The sequence below is a fragment of the Labrus bergylta genome, chromosome 19 (assembly GCF_963930695.1).
Source record: "Labrus bergylta chromosome 19, fLabBer1.1, whole genome shotgun sequence".
Taxonomy (NCBI): domain Eukaryota; kingdom Metazoa; phylum Chordata; class Actinopteri; order Labriformes; family Labridae; genus Labrus; species Labrus bergylta.
The window spans coordinates 2,816,537-2,838,556 of NC_089213.1; the positions used below are offsets into that span (position 1 = coordinate 2,816,537).

Genomic DNA, 22,020 nt, shown 5'->3' on the forward strand with positions numbered 1-22,020 from the left:
TGGTGCTGGATGATTTCTGCTGTCTGTGTCTGTGTGTGTGAGGAGGCTGTGTTCATTGTAGGTGTGTGTACCTCAGTAATAACGGATAAACGTGATGAGATGAAAGGTGCATGTTGGTGTCAGACTTTATAATATTCATCATTTTGGCTCTTCATCTTCGTCCTGTGGATGCAGGAATAGAAACACATCCAGTTGACATATTGTGGCGTGCACAGGTTGCGATCGTATCTCATTTGGCTTCCTTTGCTCCTCGCTGTATTGTTCGCCTTTGTCACTCACGCTTGCTCTGATGTGGAGCAGGAATCACACATGTTGGGTTCCCTCACGAAATAAAAGCCAAACTTACACTTGCTTTGTTTTATTGTAGTGTTTATATGTAGTGATGCAATAATCCCAGAAGAGTCGGTGTAAGTGCAACAGGGGCACTTTAATTCACCACTGGATTATCATGCCAGCCTTTAGCCTCTATCTGACAGCCTGTGTGACAGTAAATCTGGGTGGCTGTCGGAAGCAGCAGGGAGCGATGATGTGCGGGTCCATGAGAGAGGTGCATGCTGGATAATAAAAAAAAAAAGAAAAAAAAGGACGCGAGAGATCTGCGAGAGAGCTCTTTGGGAAATCCGGAGACTGACAGACAGGGAGGAGAGGGGACACTCCACCTCGGATTATTTCTCCGGACGGTGCATGCAAAGGGTTTGTAAATCGAGAAGTTGGTGTTTTGGTCTTAACAGCTGTTGGAGGTGTGCGCAGGACAGCAGTTCAATCAGGGCGCAGAAACCGCTTCAGACCGAGGGGAGGGCAGGAGAGTCTGGATCTCCCTGTTGCCCCTCCACCTGCACCAGATCTCCGTGTCACTGAGGGACAGGTAGGCTTGAATGTGGCGTGTTTTGGTTTTGACAGAGAATCCACCGTTCAGGTTGTGTGTGTGTGTGTGTGTGTTTGTGTGAGTGACTGATGCATTCACGAACCTAAATCATTAACTGTCTTTCCGCATTCTACTGTAGATCATTCTTCTTTATCTGCTGCTTTACGAGTTTTTTTTATCAGTTGAGGAAATCTTCAGCACACGTTGAAATCTTCTGGCACATGATCCACATTCGTCTCCAACTGGACAGATGGGCTGCGGGGTGCCACCATCCAAGAATATTAAATAATGTTCCAACTAGTTCAGCTGTCACAATGTTTGTGGGGGGGAGCTGAATCACTTCAATCTTAAAGTACACAGAAAAAGAAGAGAGAGAGACATTTATTTGGAGAACAGGAGACTATTATACTGAATGACACATCCTCGCAGCCGCACAACGCAATATATTTCATTCTGAAAGTTAAGAAATGAAGCATGTCTTGGCAGCTGTGGGGAATGTCTATTTAAAAAGGCTACTTTAAATACCCGTCTTACGTCATAGTTCCACATTCAAAAGAAAAACAAACACAGGACTGTTTCACTTGATAAAGCCCACACTGAAGGCAACACTTTGTTCTTCCTCCTGTCCCTCATGCATTCAAAATCCAGCGGCTAATAGCTCAGGAAGGAGCGAGAATTACCTGCTTCCACATCCTGCTAAGTGGCCCATGTGTTAATGAATCCCAAAGAAGGAAACAAGGCTGCCCAAGTTCATTGCAGCAATTAATATCAAGTGTCTTGTTATGTTTTGGGATTAAGAAAAGAAGACACAGAGGCGTCAGTGATGCAAAGTAAAATGTCATTATCAGGGATGTGAGGATGAGAAAAAAAGGCTCGCTGGGATTGTTGGATCCTTGTTGCGAGACATGCATGGATTTCGCTTTACATATGAAATGGCCTTATTGTAAAGGCCCCCTCGTCTTGATGGGATTTTGCATTCATGACGGTTGTGTAATACTATCCTGGTGATTAAGAGAAGCACAGATCTTGGCTTGTTGAAGAACTGGCCAATACAGGCAATTTTTTACACACCAGAGACGGGGAGTATCTCCATGATAAAGACATTTATTAGAGGAGAATCAGTGTGCAACCTTTTAAGGCTGTTAACCCTCTATGGGTCACTGTTAGCATCGTAATCATCAATTCATATCTTTTGACATGCTGGAGAGTAAAAAGGCTGAAAATAAATACAACACAGTAAGTGTGTATTATGGGTTATACATTGAACAATTAGAGGTAGAGATGTAATGTTTGATCAATTAACAGATATTTTGCTTTGATTAATCACTTGGGTCCAAGGGTTGAAAATCAGCAATAGCTAAAAAAAAAACAGTTTCATGCATTGTATTTGGAATTATATGCAACGTTGCATCATTGCTATCAAATAAATAAAATCAATCAATCACTTCTGAGAATAAAAGTCAAATATTTACTGATGTTACTGGTCACTCCTCAACGACTTGTTGCTTTTTTGACATTTTATAAACAAAAAGTCTGTTTGACAAAAAGCTGTTTGAAGAAGCCTCTTTTGATATCACAATTTTTTTGATCTGTGATAACAAAAATAATCAATCGTTGCAGATAAAATCAGAGGGAGGAACAGCTTTGAAGATGTCAGATGTTTAGAAAATCGATGAATTGTTTGGGTGACTTTTCAAAGACTTAACGGTAAACATGGTTAATCATCGTTGTTGAAGTATTCGGATACTGTAGTTATAAGTTTCAGCTTCGGTGAGAGGACTGAAAAGCTTTGAAGTCACAGAAATAGTTTGGTAATCAATCCGTTGTTTTGGGTGATTATTTTGAAGCAAAAAAATGACTCCTGGGATCTTTGATGCCCTTTAATGTCAAAGATTAAAGTACTGAACTGGAGAAAACTCCTTTCTTGTCTTCAAAATGTTTGTTATTTCTTAAATGTTGCCCTTGCTTTTGATTTCACCCTCTCCCTGATTTCTGTTGTGTGTGTTTTATCATTGCCGTCCTTGTGAAGCCCTTTGTAACTCTGATTTTGAAAAGAGCTCTATAATAAAGGTTATCACTGTTTGTTAGATTCAATTTGAAAACATCCACTTGCATTCTGGGAAATCGTGACAAGTATTTGAAACATTTTCATGACGTTTCTTTAGACTAAATGACTAATCGTAAAAAAAAATATCCTGCAGATGAATCTGTGAGTTGCAGCTCTACTCAAAGGGAGGGACATCTTTTAAGAGGCCATTCTTTTCGTGCCATACTCTGCCCAAAAAAAAAAAAAAACCCTACTGCTTTAATCTAACACATCAGGGACTCTCTCTTAATTGAACAGCGTTTGGAATGGGCCCCTCTCTCCTTATCCCAGGGTCAGATCGTATATCATCCCTGCGTTGTCAAGGTCATGTTGTTTACGGGCCGATCTGAAGCGAGCGCTGCGATTGGAATGCCTTGCAGGCTGAAGTAGCTGCATATAAAACGAGTTAGTGGTGAGGATGCACTGTGAGCAGCACCAGTTAATAAGGCAGATGGATTTCACTACATGTCGCTTCTGCTGTGTCTGTTGTCAGCTGTACAGTCAGCTGTACAGTCAGGCGTCCAGAACGCAGCACGTTGCACTCACTGTATCAGTGTCCCCAGTTGGTTCCCCCCCCCCCCCCCCCCCCACTCTATGCTGTTTGCCTATGATCTTTGTGACTGTGTGTGATTTAGCAAATTCGCTGTCCCTCTTCTTCTCGGCCCCGCAAAACCCTCTCTCTCGATTTGAGAGCGCGAGCCTGAACCTCCTAATAACTGCTCCTACCCATCTTGTTCATTCTGTTAATTAGCCCTCGTGGCGTTCCGAGTGCAGCATATTGTTGAGACATAATTAATCAAGCCGGCTTGTAATTACGCTGGGTTTTTTTTTGGTATGTGAGCTCGGTTGGGATGCTGGTTGCATTTTTCAGGGCGTTCGGTTTGAGGTAAATATCTTAATAACCGTGTCAGAGTCCCCTGTACTGTTTTATTAAGCTGGAGGCGAAAGTGCTGTTATCCATATTATGAAAATGGCCTTTGTACAAGTAGCAGTGCTTTATTAGGTTTGTGGCCATTTTGGTTCAGAGGTGGTGGAGCTAATGGAAAATAATTCTCTAGTAGCTGTGTGTAGACGGTAAGAGAGAAGACTGTCTTTCCCATAAAAAGCCATTTGTTCATAATATGCGTGTGTGTGTGTTTATATATTCATACAGTGTGTGGGAGTGTTAAGAGTATCTCCATTTTTAAGGGCTTGCTCGTAGGTGAGGGCAGAAAATAGACCATGGATCACGTCCCAGTTATAAGCCTTTAATGCAGGTCTGTCAGGGGAGGCGGACCCTTCCTTTTTTTTTACTGCGGCTGGTTATTCTTCTGCCTCTTCTTGCTTTGGCTCGCCATTCGCTGACTGATACTGGAACAGACAAAACAGCACTCACTCAGAGACTCCTGCACAGGTTGTACTGTCAGAAATAGATTGTAACTTCTGCTTTCATGCTGCTACTTCCATTCACAGCAATGTAAATAGGCTACAGACAGTTGATGAGCACATGCAGAAATTCTTCACTGGACTCGCTCTTGAACTGGTCTCTATAATCACAACGCAAAAAACTGAAACAGTGGTTCAAAAACTGAGGGTACGAAGCGTCCAAAAGGTCACCCGATACATTTTAGGGGTCATACAAGGACGCCAAATGCTACATTGCCCCTTAGAGTTTTCCACAGTTTTCAGCTTTAAAAACATGGAATTCAAATAGCCTTATGTGGACAGGTGTTGAGAACTAGCATGCTTGCTAAAACACACAATGCATCTGATCGTTGGTTGACGGCCTGCCAGAACACCCCCCCTCCCTATCCCTCTTCCTGCATTATATCCCATCTCTCCCCCTATCCCTTTCCAAGCCCGGCACAGTCTAGACCTGTGAAGGCTGTTTCATCATGAGCCGGGGATCCGGCCGAAGATTTCTGCCTTTTAATAAGACAGTTTTTTTCTTACCACTGTAACTTTTGCTGCTTTGCTAAAGTGCTCATGATGGATAGGCCGGATCTTTGTAATATAACAATGAGTAAGGTCTTTTTACCTGCTTTTTGTAAAGTGTCTCGAGATAACACTTGTTATGGGTTGACGCTATACAAATAAAAATTGATTGATTGATTGATCTGGTTCGTCCAATGTATCTGTGATGTCCATGCCCAATAAAGTCTATTATCATTATTATTTGAACTTTTTACTGTTTAACAAACGAGATCAGTCCAAAAGATGTGACTTACGTTGGATGCACATGTACTAACCTGACAGCAATTAGTTGCACTTGCTCTAAATTTGGTAGGTTCAAAGCAACAAACCTGTAGCTTGTCATATTTTTTCTTGTTAATCAATTTGAAAAGCATGTAGTGTTTACACCCGCTGCAAAATGATGGACTTCCAAACCAAATTAAATAATTTGAATCTGTGTTGCATAATGACAAGAAAAGTTCAGGGGGTATGAATGCTTGTGGAAGGGACTGTAAGTAATTTAATGACCTCAGAGTCTTAAACACCACACTGCCATCTTGCATTCTATTTGCATATAGTCGATTTTGTACTGTAAGTATTGACACAGGATGGGAAACAATACTGAATACTATGTGGCGTTTTCTTTTTTTTTTCAAATCTCTGTTTGCCTTGAAGCCTTCTTGTGCTGCTTCAATTAAGTTCATTCATGGGGCAAATGATGGGCTGACTTTTACTGCAAATTGACAGCTGTCCTTCTCCGCAGGCTTGATTGCAGATTTCAACTTTTGGCAATTAATGGTGCAAGAAACTGTAAAAATGTCATGTGGGTTGTTTCAGACTATAGGCACCACACATTGAACTCCTCACGTAAAATATCTACTTTATCTACTTTGAGACGCTGATTTATGATTGGAAAACTTCTTGCAATCAGATGGTTTGCTGTTCACGGTATGATGGGAAGATTAGTTTCAGTTTGCTTTTCTACACTTTAAACAGATATATTAGTGACTGTTGTGTTGTAAATCTTACGAGGTAGCAGCTCAAGTTGCCAGAATAATAGGAATGATTCAGGGTCATGAAGTAATAAACTTCATCTGTTGTTGACATTCAACAAGTACAGGCAAATGTGCTCCATAGAGGGAGTTGCGTAGTTGCAACAACATCAACTAAGGGCAGAGATACCAAAGCAAATGAATATATTAATGACTAGTCCTGGAAAAATGTAGAATATGAATTGTCTGGATATAGGATTTGACATCTTAGCAATCAGGACAATTACAGATCTTAATCAGCCAGATCTTACAGCTTCAAATCTTTCTTCAATAAAACAATTTCAGCAGAAAAGGTGACTCCCTGAACTCACATACCAGCCTCAGTTTGGTGAGATATGGAACCAATATTTAGGCTCACAAGAGAAAACGATTTGAAACTCGCCGATAACTTCTGCTCCCCCCGGTCATGCAGTCATATCTGTCACATCCGTAATGACAGAGTCCAGGGTTTTAATTTTAGCTCAGCCGAGCCTTCCACCACACCACAAGATTTGTGTTTTCTTCACAACACTTCATTTAACTGGACAAATGCATTGCCAGCAAAAACACACAGGCTAGATGCATGTTTAAGTATAGTTTAGACACGCTGATACTCACACAGCCAGAGAAAGTCACTGAAAGGCCTGCTGCCACTGAACGACAATATTTTTTTTACAGTGCAGACACTCCCAGGAGCTGCGTCTGTGTATTGTAAGTCTCAATCGTTCAGGTGGGCTGTCTATATGAACTAACCGTACCATTTGTGATAGGATGAAAATCTCATTTTACCAGCCATTTGGCTCATCCAGTGTCAATTTACAACGTGCTCTGTGCTACTCTCCAGATCAGTTCAGCTATGATAATGCTGCTGCGGCTTCTGTTACAGTGGCAACGACTCTGCTTACATGGAAAATGACAGTAATGGTGGTGGATTTCATTCAATTTGTGTTCATATCTGGTGCGGTGGCCACAAAACAGCAATAGACAACAAAAATGGACAGATTCAAAATTTCCTGCACAAGGCCATCATCGTTGACATCCATTTCAGAGCATGTCAGTTGTCATTTTCTATCAAAGCCTGTATGAGCACGGTTGAACAAGCTGCTGTGTCAACACAATCTAAAGGAGACAGATGGGATGAGAAAGTTAAATTCCGTTTCCCTGAATGGCTTAATGGTATTGTTCGCTGGAAAACCGTGGCAAGGTAGAAGCAGTCAGGGAAGCCCAGAGGAGGCAGGGATTGAGGGCAGGAAGTGAAGGGATTGGGTGAAGTTGTCATCTATGAGATATTGATCATTAAGCCCCTGTCCCTGTTGTCATTTTGTTTCTCTCCATCGCCACTTTAATGTCCTTCAGCCTCACCATCTATTCCCCTTGACTTGTTTTTAATCCTGCCCTTTTAAGTGCTGACCTTCCAGTGTCCTCCACATCGGACTATATTCAGCAGGAAGTCCAGGTTCAGATTCAAAGATCATTAAGTAAAGGAGTTAAGCCATTCTTTAGTTGCAAGGCTTAACATTTTGATCATGCATGATTTGGCGTCCCCCAAACATGTTTATTAGTACAAGCAATCTGTGGTTTCATACAACAGCAAATCTCAGCGGAACAAAATATGAGAATATGCTTCAACTAAAAAATGTCAAAAGGCATTTCCACTGATTGCGAAATTATGTTGTATAGAAATCTATACAAATATATAACCCAAAATAACCCAAACATTTCACTGGATTATGGTCTGGTTTGCCTGTTTCTAGTGCTCTTCAATACAGATACTTCATGTTTATTTTGTAAGTCTTAGTACCTTTGAAAAAACAAATGTAGTCAAATAGATGATAAAGCAAGCTTTGCTAAAGGATGGGACCGACTTAAATTGACAAATCCCTACATCAGTGACATGTTAACCAGAATGGAGGCATTTGTAAAAAAAAGAAAAAAAAAGTGAATGTACATTGCTATCTGAATATGATTACTTTCTGTTCCCAAAAAACAAGATGGTACCTGCCAAAATGCCAAACCCAATGCTGCAAAAGGTTCACAAACCAATTTGTCATGTAGTTGTAGCTACCTTCTCTCTCTCTCTCTCTCTCTCTCTCTCTCTCTCTCTCTCTCTCTCTCTCTCTCTATATATATATATATATATTGAGTAGTGTTAATGCCTAAATTATGTCCAATTTTTTTTATTTTTTTGTTGGGGGGGGAGAGAAGGAATATGACCCTTTCTGTTGAAGGACAGTTCATTTTTCCTACCATCAAACTCCATATGTAATTGGTCCACTTGCCACTTTATATAAGTTGAATATAAGTGTTAAATTATGTTTTCCTTCATTGCCTTGTTGACACAATTGCATTGCCCGCTTAGTACACTCTTAATGAACCTTCCTAGAAGGTTTCTTTTGCACTCCAGGCGAGCCAATGATCAAAGACTTTCTGGCCTTGCCGAGTGTATTCCTTACGTCTGTGATTAAGTGTTTTGGGTACACTTTGCTGTATCTCAGCTCCCTCAGCCCCCCTCTCTGTTGAGGATGAAATAAGAATAATCTGAAAAAGGAACGCCATGCAAATAGGGGCATTGTTTCAATGTGAAACCCTCAAGTCAGCTTGGGTATGCTAGCAAAAGGAGACGGAAGGAGAGGAAAGAAAAGAAGGGAGAAGTGATGGACGGCATAGAAGAAAGTATAAATGGGAAACAAATGACAAGAGGTGGAATTGAGGGGCTCTGAATCCTGCTCTCACCTTTCCTTGAACCCCGTCCTTCCACCTTCAGGCCCCTTTATTCAATGAGCCTTGTGGCTTTTTTCCAGCGCTAGTCACCCAACCATAATGATCCATCATTGATCCATGACAGAGGGACTTCTCTTACCACTTACAGCCACTTATGTGTGTGGGTCTTCTTGCCAAATTGCACGGATGTCGTCAGGCCTGGTCAGGTCCAGGCTTGTCCAGGCTTACATTCATCATCATTGGATTGTTGTTGATGGTCAAACACTGGACGATTTGTCCACACAAAAGTAGAACGGTAGGGATCCACAAAACAGTGGAACAAAACCCTGAAGCTGTTAGCAGCAAAATAAGGGAATTGATTTTGTTTTTCACACTAATGTATTGTATTATTATCTTAAATGACTTTGTTCGATTCGGGTATTATTCTCCGACTTCCTCATATACTATAACACCATATTGTAATTTTAAAATCAGTTCAGGAACGAACTTTGAGCTCTATTTTCTGTTAAAGTTAAATTGAACCAAGAAAGTCAAGTGAAGGACTTTTTTAAAAAACCTCTACTTATTTGAAAATGGCAGTGTTGGCATGGGAAGAGAAGCTTGTGTTGTTGATTTCAAAGCCACCTTGGGTCAGGTAAATCAATATAAACATCCTTAATAGAATGTCATTTTAGCAAAGCTGTCCAATGATGTTAGATCGGATAACCAACTGGGATAAATTCTTCACGGCCATCATCATTACCATTATCATAATGATACCCTCCATCACTTTTCTATTACACCTTCTTCCCATCACTATCAATTATCCCTGAAACCACAAATCTCCAAGACGTATTGGAAAACCAGGCCCCTCAGTGGAGCGTTTTCCCGACAGAGATTGAGGTCTAACTGTGCGTCGGTGGCAGTGGATGTAAAGCAAGAAGAAAAGAATAAAGACAAAAATCAATGCCTTAACTAAAGTAGCAAGTGAATTATTGATGAGGAGTATGTAATGGGATCCCAAGTGTCTATTTCTCCCCCCAACTTGGACTGCTGCTCAGGCTGCCACAGTCGTAGCCAGTGAAGTAGAAACGAGGAAGGTGCCAAACAACCCCCACTTATGTCTCCAGCGGCAAACAGCTGACCTGAATTATCTGGTGCTGTTTGGCTGACACTACCAGCTGTGAGGCTCACACACTGTTACAGTTAGAAATCATTTCTAGGAAGCCTCATGTGCCTGGATGCGTTTACTACAGTCAACCTAGATATTCAAGTACAAGGACTGCCCTTTTAGAAAAATGTAGTTTAGATAAAATGGAATGTACCACAACAACACAACCCAGGTTGTAGCCTAACCTTATGCTATGCAGAGTAAACCTTTCTCCATTTATTTATGCTATCGCAAATTTACCCAACGTAACTTTCATGCCTTAACCACCTCTACCAATTTACATAGGCAGTAAGAGTTCACATCTTTATTTGTGTTTTTTGTCTATCTTTGGTATGGACACAAAAATGCCTCTTCATCTTAATTCCAAGGTGCTTCAGTGTCACCATAAACCTTTCAAGACAGCCAATTAGAAAACAAGATCTTGTGGCAAATCAAGCCTGTTGGAGAACAAGGCACAGCTTAACTGATAGTTTTGAATTAAACATCATAACAGATTGAATATTCTTTTTTTTAAAAATCATTTTCTGTGCAAAGAGACTGAGAGGAATCTAAGGGATTGATAAAATGAGATGAATGCTTTGATTGCAGCCTCAATGGTACAAATCGATTCAGCCATTGAGGAGTCAAAGGTCAGGGGAACTGTGTTGCTCATGCAGACAAAATGTATCTTACTTATTCTTTTGTCCTTTTTGTTTGAAGGAGTAAATTATAAGCTGTCAGCTAAAGGTTTGAGATGGCATTTTACACCGAACATTGGGAAAAAACACTGCGTAGTGCTTGTAACCTTTGAAAAGCTCCCTTAATATGCAATATTCACATTTATGCAGTTCTTAGTATTCTATTTATCATCATGTATCTGGATTTATTCAAAGACCAAAGTTGTTTAACATTTTAACCCAGTACACCCAATATGTATTTACATATAAATGCAATCCATCTATTATGCAAAGCTCTTTGAACATCCATTGGAACACTTATGTAACACAGGAATAGTGTAAATGTGTTGCTATTGGGTGAAAGTGTCATATTCATATATAACTTTTGTAGTGGAATTGAATTCAGAATTGTGGAATTAGATAATTGCAGGGCCCCTATGTTTACAGTTCCCATTGGAAAGCAATATAAACTGAGAATGGCGGTTGGGCTAAAACCATTTTTTCTGTTAGTTTGCCCTGAGGTTTTCCTAACATTAATCCTTATTTCCTACATCCTTTTGACGTGGGGAGAAATCAGAGGATGTATTGTTTACCCACATCACCAGATTGAAGTCTTTTTCTGTAGTAAACAGAGAAGGCAGGGATCACTTCTGCTTGGCTGGAGAGGAGGCAGAAATGGGGAATGTGAATGAGAGGGAGCGGCCAGGTGAGACCTGAAAGCTGCCTTTGTGCGGCAGCTGGCAGTAAGAACACTACCCTTCACTGTGAGATGTTCTCCACGCACACACAGAGACACATACACACATATACTGTACTCATCGGGGAGTTATGGGAGGGTACGTTTTGAAAAAAAATACGAGGCAGAAAAACCGTTGCAAAAATTTGAAATAATAAATAAAAAAAGGCTTCAGGTTCTCTCTCGTGGTTTAACGGCAGATTTTGAGGCATAAATGGGCTCTGTTTGCAATATGTGCATCCAAATGTTGGTCTAAGATGCTCTCTTATTTTCTCCTCCAATGCACATCAACTGTATCTGGCTCAGTTGAACTGGAGCTTGAAGACTGAGATAGTATCTTGTCCTGTCTGCTTCTTCCAAGATTTGACTTACTATCGCAAAAGAATGTTCCAGGAGTCAGCCGCACATCGCAGAACAGATGAGACTGTAAATATCCATCTTTTTCACAGGAATGTAGAAGTAATAGAGGGACGGAGAGGGAAGGCTGCCGTCCTGCAGAGATGGTTCTGATTTGTGGCTAATCAGGGATGGATACCTGTTTCTTAGTGTGCACTGAGTTGAACCTTTCTCATTTTTCTATCTATGAGCTCAAGAATAGGAAGGAGATTGATGTTTTTTTAAATCCTCTGGCTTGAAAAAGTCATATTCCTCTGAATTTCAGCTCAAGGTGTGAAGCTCTAATGCTCCCTTAATGTTGTGCTGATATCCGGGTTAGCAACTCTCAGAAACGTTTGTGCATTTAGCTGCTTCTGGATTGATGAACAACTGAAAAGACAATAGCCTGTTAAAAGTCAGAGTTCCCAAGCTTTTCAGTTCGCAACCCCTTAGATAAAGGGTGCCAGAGCCTGGGGACCCCCCACTGTTCCTGGATGTGGTTCAGGCATAATAAAATAGCACAAAGCCACACACATGATGGTTGTATTACCTTAAAATATGGCTCAATGTCCCTCTGGATTTATTTATATCCATTGATTTTTCTGTTGCTCATCAATCTGAAAACCATAAATAGCTATTTGGCTTCGTCAAATCTTAGATAAGATCTAAACAGGAATCAAGAAAGTTATCTTCATGTACCACCATGGGTGTCAAGAAGAAAAAGGCTAAGAGGCTAAAAGGCTTTCCAGATGAAAATGATGATACCCTTTGGCCCAACAAAAGTGTTCCTTATGGCATCTCTTAAGACAGATTTTTCACAACTAACCCCAGAGTGTTTCTCCTTGCTGGTTGCAGAGCGGCCACTCTGTCTGTGTACTGATCTGTATTCTTGTTTGTTTACCCTTCCCCAGGAGAGGCCCTGCAGACAGCAGTCGCGCCAGGCACCATGAGGCAGCGAGCTTGGCCTGTGAGCGCGGAGAAATCACCCCTCATCACTCTCAACTGGACTGGGCAGGGGAGGAAATGCGTACAGAAGCAACAGCAGCAGAGACAGGCTAATACACTCATCTGAGAGTACAGTGGAGAGCAAATGGGGGAGGCAGGGAGAGATTGAGTGAGGGGAGTGAGTAACTCAGATTTCATCATCCTAAATGGCAAAGTGGACTGGGCTGCACTCAGAGGCAGGGATGTCCTTGTTAACACATTGTCCTCCGTTAGAAGCTCCTTGTTAGAAATCACAAATCAGTCCCCCCTGCCCCTGTGAGGCTATCGTGCTGAGGGGCTGAGGAGAGGAAAGAGAGAGAGGACGAGAGAGAGAGAGAGAGAGAGAGAGAGACAGAGCAGAAAAAAGAGACTGTGACAGGCCCCCATGCAGGCGCGTAAGAAGTATGTTCTGCTGGGCTTGTGTGCGTGCTGCTGGCTGGTCCTCTTTTATTGGGGTGGAGGAGTCCAGCTACGTCTGCTTCGCCTGCTGACACGGCACCGAGGGGAAGTGGTTCGCCCCTGGCCCAACTGGACTGACAAGGCATTCCTGCCCCGCTATGCCCACCTGGATGAGCTCCAGACGGACCCAGGGACAGCCGAGTCGCCCCGCCAGCGCCGCCAGGCATGGCCTGCCATTTACAAGGACAGTCGCTGCCGCATGGAGACCTGCTTTGACTTCTCGCGGTGTCGCCGCAGAGGAAGGGAAGGGTTCAGGGTGTATATTTATCCGTCCGAGAAAAACGACCGCGTGTCGGAAAGCTACAGGAAGATCCTGTCGTCGATAGGCGAGTCGCGTTACTTCACATCGGACCCTCGAGAAGCGTGTCTCTTTGTGCTCGGGATAGACACCTTAGATCGGGACCAGCTGTCAGGACAGTTTGTGCCCAATGTGGACGAGCGCATCCGTGGTTACCCGCTGTGGAATGACGGGCGGAACCACCTCATTTTCAATCTGTACTCGGGCACCTGGCCCAACTACACAGAGGACCTGGGCTTCAACATCGGCCAGGCCATCCTAGCCAAAGCCAGCCTCAACACGGAACATTTTAGGCCAGGCTTTGACGTCTCCATCCCGCTGTTCTCAAAGGACCATCCCCAAAAGGGTGGAGAACGGGGCTGGCTGGTGAGGAACACCATACCACCACGGAGAAAGTACCTGCTGATGTTCAAGGGAAAGCGGTATCTCACAGGCATTGGTTCAGACACGAGAAACGCTCTCCATCACATCCACAACGGAAAGGACATTGTGTCGCTTACAACATGCCGACATGGGAAGGACTGGGAGAAGCATAAAGACGCCCGCTGTGACCATGACAACCTGGAATATGAAAGGTAAGACTTGGGTCACACCGCCGGCGGGGAGGGCAGCATTGAGGCGATGTTGAAATGAGAAGCAAGGTGTGAGCCTATACAGTGACAAAATGTCAAGCAATCTTTTTGATTTGGGGAATACACTGCGGTGTTGCTCCATCCACGGCTTATTTGAACTTAACACGCTGTTTTATTGGTCTTTTAGACGTCTCTGTTTTTCGACAAGCAGTGTCAGTGGTAGTGCTTTAGGTCCCACTGGTTATTTTTGTCTCTCTTTCATGGCTGCACAGTTCTTGACAGTCGAGGTTCATGATGTTTGGCAGTCGCGTTGGAGATCAAAGATTTTAATCACAGCCGTAAGTCTCTGAAAAGCAGTTTTCTTGTTCTTGTATTTGCAACGAGTTGCTGCAGCTGAACAAGGGATGTAATGTGGCCGGCTTGTAAGAACTGACCTTGACCTTTTCTATTATTCAAAGCATGAATTAATATAGCAATATGTGCTTGTCAAAATGTGTGGAAAAACAAGTACCTACACAGTTAGATCCATTTTGTGTCCCAGTGTTTACGAGTGCAACACAAAGAAAAAAAGCTACAGCTAATTAATTACAAATGAAACTTCTGTGTGTAACGAGCCATAGCAAAGGTCAACGCCATGAATGGCTTTGTGAAATCTCTGAATACCTCAGGGGGTGAGGCGCGAGTTGCAATATGATTTATTTTTCATATAAGCCTCGTCCTTGCATTGGAGATAAGCTAACCTTTTCCACTTTAACATCAATTATATTTAACATTTCGCTGATTAGATTGTGGGTGGAGTGGGTTTAAAGACATTGGGAAATGAGATTCTGGCAACCTCTGCAATACATACAGCAATGATTCATTATTTCAACTAATTAATTTCAGCATATTACTTTTGCTTGAGTTTGAAAACACACTTATACCGTTAACCACAATACGTTTCTGCTTCAGCTTCATGCTCATGAGTGGTTTTCAAGTATGTAAGGGGCCATTGTTGAGTTGTAATAAAAATCTTTTGGAAGCACTCCCATCTACCAATATGCATGTTGCGGCAGCATTTTGGTAAAGTATCCTCTCTGTGTTTGTTTATTCCACCCAACTGGCTTAGTGGAACTCAAACAGTGGTTTAAAACTATTCAACAGGAACTTTTGGATTTGAAAAGTTGTGCTTCATTTTCTCTCAGGAGCGTTTTCTATTAAGGGCCCTGAATCCAGAGGTTTTAGGTCATTTCTCAAATGTAGAGAAGGATGAATATAAATGACGACTGAAGTTTAATTCCATGCAGAGTTATTACCTCCCATTAGTCCATGCAATGGTATATCCTAATTACAAAGTACTGTATATGTGGGGGAAATATACCAACTTAGAGCACAGGACTCTTCTTCTTCTAACACTTTGCAGTTAAACTCTCTGAAGCTGAAGTGCTGACAGAGCTCCTCATTAGCCATAAAGTCTGTGCCCGTCCATTCATACACAGATAGCAAGAGAAGGATGGTCTGATGGTGCAGAACATTCACAGACAGGAAAAGATGGATTTCAGTGAAACTGGAGTGTAGAAAAAATGAGAATATGGAGTCGGAGCCTCTGGAAACTGTCTAAAGAAGTATGTTAGACTCCTCTGAAGGGTATGACAAACACAATTAGACTGCAAAGCTAAATTTGTAAGACTTGTCATCGCTGTCTTTCTTCCATTACTAGACAATTAGTTAACAAAGATATATTGAATGTTCAGAAGGTTGTTGGAAACGGATCCCTTGTCTGATTAATATTTGAAAAACAAACAGAATTAACTTTAATGACAGACTTTTTAATGATATTTTTGGGGGGCTTTTTGCTTTTATTTGAGAGGATATGAGAGCTGAAGATAGACAGGAAATGATGGGAGAGAGTCGGCGATGACATGCACGAAACAGCATCATGACTGGCAATCGAACCCATGACCAGTGATCAGATTTAAGTCTTTGTGCATTGGGTGCCTGCTATAACAGCTGAGCTCAAACAGTGCCCTGTGACAGACTTTTTTTCTTTCTTTTTAAAGCCTAAAAATGTTCTTGGTGTCAGAAAAAAACATTGATTTTTCTGTCCAAAACTGGTTCATATAACCTTAACCTTTTCACTGTAGCTATTCTACACTGAAAAGGCGAGATCACATCAGAAAGTCACACAGTGGAATTTCTAGTACCCTAAAGTAGAAGTGGTATTTGGCCAATAAATGCTTTTTGGCTAAAATGATAGACAGCTAGCTAGTACAAGCCAGTGTTAAAAACTGAGCTAGTAAGTAGACCGACCCTGGTTTAGAAACCTTTTAATGGTTGCTAACTGGATACAAAGAACACAGTAAAGCCAAGAGTTATGTTATATACATGACAACTGTAGCAACTCGAATTTATGAGCCAGGCTTGTGCTGATCTCCGAGCTAGCTTGGTAGTTACTTTAAGATAGCAAGCTGGCTAGCTTTAATGGATAGGATCACAGTCTAGTCGAAATATGTGTCTACAAACGTTTTGCCTTTCTTTCTGAGCAGCTGAAACTCCAGTAGAGTTTGAAGTCATGATTATAGCCAACTTTGCTAATGCAAGCTAACATATATATGGATAACTTTAGCTTTAGCTTTAATCTGTGAAGTGAACACTGAGCTGTACAGCCACAGTTCAATAGTATTTTAATTGTCAAGTAATTTGAAGATTAACTTTTGAATTCATCATTAGTTGATAATAAGGCTATTGTGAAACTTAAAGTTGTCTGATTTAACGTTTTCTAATTACCTCTTGAGGATACAGTTGTTCAAGTAAAGAGATTAAGATGGACTAAAATTAATTGAACGTATCATCTGTAATTTTGGAGAGTAAGCTCTGTAAAAAAACAGGTAACTGTGTCTGAATCCCTGAAGTTCTTTTCTTTTACTGAACACCTTTGCTAGCGTCAGAGAAGCCTGCTAAACGGCAACACTCAAGTTTAAGTCTGAGCCTCCCGGAGGTGGCGGTTATTTTCGGTTGCTATCGAATGAATGCCCAAAGCAAATGTTTTTAAACTGTACAATATGACTTTTCAAGTATCATTCACTCTGGGTTCAGCAGTTAGTAGGCGGTTATGATCCAAAGCACACTGCTAGCTGCTGTAGCTTATGACAGGCTACCTTCAGCTTGTTTACATTGGACCAGGCAGCGACGGGATGGAGCTCCTCAACACTGTATGAATGAGCTCATTTATTCCACACAACCCACCACTCAGACACCCGGGTGGGCAGGGGGTGTGCGTGTGGGATGTGGTAGCAGGGAGGGGAGGATAGTGGGGGGGAGTTGGGGGGGGGGGGGGTCCCATGTGGTATTATGTGGTAGATTTGGATAACAGCTCTGAGGGTGCAAGGGTGTGAATGGGGGAGGCAATGTGAGAGACAGCTGCCGATTCGAGGAAAAATCCAGAAAAGGGAAGTTTTTTCTTCTCTTTTGTGTATCTTTTTGTAGAAATGTGAGGTTTGTAGAGAGAAGAGAGAGAGAGGTGTGAAGGAAGGTAGGGTGAGGGGTCTGTCTCTTCTTTTATAGAGAAGAGATGGGGGATTTCACAGGCAAAAGAAAGAGACTAGAGCTCAGATAAACAAAATGCAAGAGGAATGATTGGGCCAGGTAGAGACCCACCCTTGCCCCTTCCATCTGTCTGCTCTTCTGGCACATTCTCCAATCTCTTTGAAGTCTTCCCTTCAATCTTTTCTATCCTTTCCTTTGACACTGCTCTTCAACATTTGCCAAAAAATGCTGCATTTAAAAAAAATACATGGACTAAAAATAATAGTTAATGTCACAAAGAGAGCCTGTGTTTTATTTTTTTTGTATGTGTGTGTGACTTGTCACAAATCTATATGCATGAGATTGTTTCTCTGTGCCACGCACAGTGAGGCTCTTAGAAGGTGACGCCAGGTTAATGAGCGCATGCATCTGGTACACCGGCAGATTAGCCCGGAGGGACCTGGAGAAGACAGAGACCAACAAAGGGCACGAGGAGGAGGGGAAGGGGGATAAGGAAGGAGGACGGAGGGGGACTCAGACGGATCAAAAGATTGTCATGACATGATTTTTCTGTTGAAATAAAACCTGAAAATCCCAACTCCCTTTTTAAAGGAGCAAGACAATTAATAGGGCCCCATGGGGACGGCCTCCAAGGAAAAGACAATATGTTTTTCTTTTTGGTTTTCTATATATAGATAAACATATGATGGACTGACAATTTACCCTTATAAAATGTTAGAATTATTTTGACAGCAGCAGCTTGTTATTTTATGCGATCAACCTTTGCAGCACTACAATTCAAAATCATACTGCAAAAGAACCCATACAGCCAAATACCCAACCATCACAGGAACCAACACCGGAATCTAACACTGATCCCTTTGTTTTATCTAATTATAAAAATGTGTTTTCTCAAGCATCTATTACTGCAATTGGTCTTCAAGGAGGCAACTGGAACCAAAAAGCCCTACAAACTGTGTTTTTGTTCAGACCAATGGGACAAGATTTCACATCACAAGAACAAGTTCTTCTATTCTCAATCATGAGTCATCCTAGTTGACACAGCCTGCACTCTGCTACTGTCAGTCCTCTCACATTCTGCTGAATAAAATCAGTTTCACCACCAAAATTACAGTTCGTTTGCCCAAGTCCCTCAAGTAACATATTTTCTCCGTTAAATGTGCTGGAATCTAGCTGTGCAGATAGTTTCTGTTAGCCTGAGATTTCTGACTCCATACAATGAACTGAAAAGTAAACATTTATCTTCCAACACTCAGATTTTATTCTAGTCGATAAACAAATATCCGCCCATGAATGCAAAGTCTTTGTGCATTCTGTTTTCCAAATGTCTTTGAATCATGCACATGAGTGTGCTTCTCATATAACTGTCAGTCTGGAAAGTAAAAGTGGCCCAACGCATCACTGCATGAATCCAATATAAAAACCAACTGACAATCTTGTGGCTACTATTTACCTTTTAATCGATCTCTTTTTGCTGAAGCGAGACAGGAAAAGCTGAAAGCAGAGAGTTGGGAATGACATACAGCAAGGGGACGAGATAGGATATGAACCCATGGCTGCTGCTATGAAAACTACAGTATAGCCTCCGTGTATGGGCCGTGTGACATAACCACTGGGCTATTGGGCGCCGTTTAATTGATCTCTCTGAAACAAATATCTGCATATGAGAGCAGCTAACAATCTCGTCGTCGATGTCATTCCTTAGATAGTCTCATGTTGCAATTCTACCTGTAATCAATGACCAGTCTTAGGTTGTAAATATTCACAAGAAGCCCTGGAAATTGTCCCCAATTTGCTCTCAGAGGCAATATTGTTGTCAGATGAAAGCTGCCGGAGGTCCAAGATTTGGAAACATCTGTGCATCATTCTTTAGTTCAAAAAAAGATGAAACGAAGGCGGTTCACATCGAGGTCTGGGGACTCTCTTAAATCATGAACAACAAAGATACTGTTCAAAATAAAGGCTTCTGCAACCTCGCTGTAAGGCTATCCTAATCCCCATCAATATTTTGTCGTATGATTACTTCTCTGGTTTGTTTGTTTTTTTACGTAACTGCTGAATCGTGCAAATTATTTTTCCTTCATAAACACGATGATAACACCTCATTGGTTAGCAAAATCGTTTTTAAGAACAGATGGAGTTTCAATACCTTTGGTCCCCACCGTTTCTATTAATATAATTTCACTCTTTTAAAGTGCGTAATGATTGGTAAATGGCACCCAAAAAATCCCATTAAAATCTGCCATAGGGGGAAAAGACATCTGAATAGGAACAGAGGGTGCCTCGAAATACTTTTCTGGTCTATTGAATTGGTGTGTAACTTTGAGTGTGTATGTGTGTGTGCATGGATTATAGATGATGGGGAGAGAGAACAGAACGAAGCAGCAAAGAGACAAGTTGGAGGTAGGACACAGAGGAACCCAAGGCAATAAGAGCAGCAAGACAGAGAGGGAACAAGAGCAGAATGTCATGATATAAAGATAACAAAATAATAGGAGAAAGAGCAAGGGATACCGTGGGCAACTTAGGGGAAATAGAGTGAGAATGAGACAGGAAAGGAAAGAGGGTGGAGAGGGGGAGAGAAAGACAGAGTGGAGGAAGAGGGGAATTGGAAAAGAGAGGATACTTAAAGCGAGGGAGAAGCCGTGCTGCAGCCTAATGGCCTAGTTTCCCTCACTTTGGAGAATTCTTTAAGAAAAGAGCGGAGAAAACGTCGCATTGTACAGTGAATGTAAATGAGCAGGAGTGTGAAAAACATTGTTTAGGAGATACAAAAGGTACACCAGGAGACACAAAGTTCTCAGCTCTCTTTCGGACCAACAAAAACACTAAGTGTGTGTGTGTTTGCGGGGAGAGGAATGAGCGTTCATTAGGGATGGACAGGAGGGGAATGAGAGAATGAGGTGACGGGGAGGATGTGTATAACTCTGCACCTCTCTGTTTGGCTTGAGCCTCTTTTTTTAAAAGGGACCGGTGTTGGAAACAGATTGGTCATTATTCAAAACCCTTCTTGGAGGAACTAAAGTTGTCTGAAGAGAAAGAGTGAGCGACCAAACTTTTAAACCTGGGTTTCTGCATGGGATGAATGCAGAATACTAATTGGTCCAAACACGACTTGAGGGAAGAGAGACTGACGTATTTGCTACGGGAAAAGTGAGAAGACGAATGCTTTGGAAATGCTCCTCCGCATGTAATCTGAAAAGGAAATTCGTAGCCTTATGAGCCTGTAAAAACAGTCCAATAACACCTACAAAGAATTTCAACGTGCAGCGTGAAAACTGACTCAGCAACTGGAAAGGAAGAAGTATCATTGTTATCTGCCTGCATACATTAGAGACCTCCTATTGATGCGTGGTAACTTCTATACAGGCCCAATTTAAATGAGTGTGGGTGTGTGTGCAGTGTGTGTGTGTCTGAATCTGTTAACCTTGTAAGAGTCTGTGCGATGTGAGATTTTGGTGAACCAAAATAAGAAACGCTGCAGCCCACTGTAATTAAGGCCTGTGAAATTGTACCTCTGAAGATGCTGCGGTGTGTGTTTGTGTGTGTGGTGTGTGTGTGTGTTTGTGGTTTGTGAGGACCGTCTCTGTTTAGAATACTCGGAAAAGAGAGGCTTGTGTTTCTCTGGCACTCGTACACTTCTCCACTCCTCCATCCGTTTCTCTTTCTCCTCTCCAGCCAGTGTCTTTCTAATCCAACACATTGGTTCTTCTTCCTCAGTGTGTTTTCATCAACTCTATATGTATAAAGTTAGCAAAGGTGTGACAATTTAATCTGCTTTCTCAAGCCAACAGTGTTTTTTTTGTTTTCATCCTAGTCTTCTGAATTCAGTATTTTCCTCTTTTTTAAACAATAGATTAAATGAAAGCATGCTAGGTGAAAGGGGTCCTTGAACAATGCAATGAACCAATTTGAAAATGATATAAGCCAATTAACTCAATTAAGTATTCTAAGTAGAGCCTGAGTGATTAATCAGCAAACCTTTAATATCGGCCGATATTACCATATCACGTGACTTGGTTGATCTGCATCGGCTACTTTTATCGCAGATATTTGCCGATATTGGTAGATTTATTCCCCAGTCAGATAGCATTTCATTTGAGTTTCATTGTATAACAGTTCTCTCTTCTCTTTCTGTCTGTCACAGCAAAATGAGTGATATAGATTACAACAAACATCATCACTCTCCAGAGTGTCAAGCGGTGGCGCACGTACATGAACAGTTACTTTCCAGTGGAGTGACCATAGTATCTTCTTTCAACTACTGCATTTGATCTATCTCTACGGATTGAACATAGATCTAAGAAAAATATAGGACAATAGCTTGATTTTTCTCTCTCCCTTATATCGATATCGGCTCCAAAAAGACATATCTGTCGGGCTTTAATTTGAATTCAATTCAAGTCGGGCTTTTTTTTACTCTTCTATATTTTGCTATTCTTTTTAATTGTCTTAACTTTTTAGAGATCCCTTGATTTTGTTGACTTTAGTGGCCTTTTATCAATCTGTCTTCTTTTGAATGCTTTATTGTCTGTCTTTCAACCGACTCTGTAGATGATTCGATGCCATTGTAAACGATGGTTGCCTCTCAATGATCTCTCGAGTATGAATGAAGGTTGCTGTTGATAAT

At 41.6% G+C, this 22,020-nt stretch overlaps 1 protein-coding gene across 2 annotated transcripts in view; it reads left to right on the forward strand.

Moving 5' to 3' along the window:
• The window catches only part of ext1c (exostoses (multiple) 1c), a 99,474-nt gene that overhangs the window by 211 nt on the left and 77,243 nt on the right, over nucleotides 1–22,020 (forward strand). Inside the window, exons 1-2 of one of the 2 annotated variants that reach the window (XM_020648460.3) lie at nucleotides 1–865; nucleotides 12,464–13,868. The exon at nucleotides 1–865 is cut by the window's left edge and continues 17 nt beyond it. In XM_020648460.3, the coding sequence (XP_020504116.1) occupies nucleotides 12,922–13,868 (947 nt within the window). In that variant the 5' untranslated portion in view covers nucleotides 1–865; nucleotides 12,464–12,921. The remainder of the gene's footprint in view (nucleotides 866–12,463; nucleotides 13,869–22,020) is intronic. The other variant, XM_020648459.3, reaches the window with a different exon arrangement.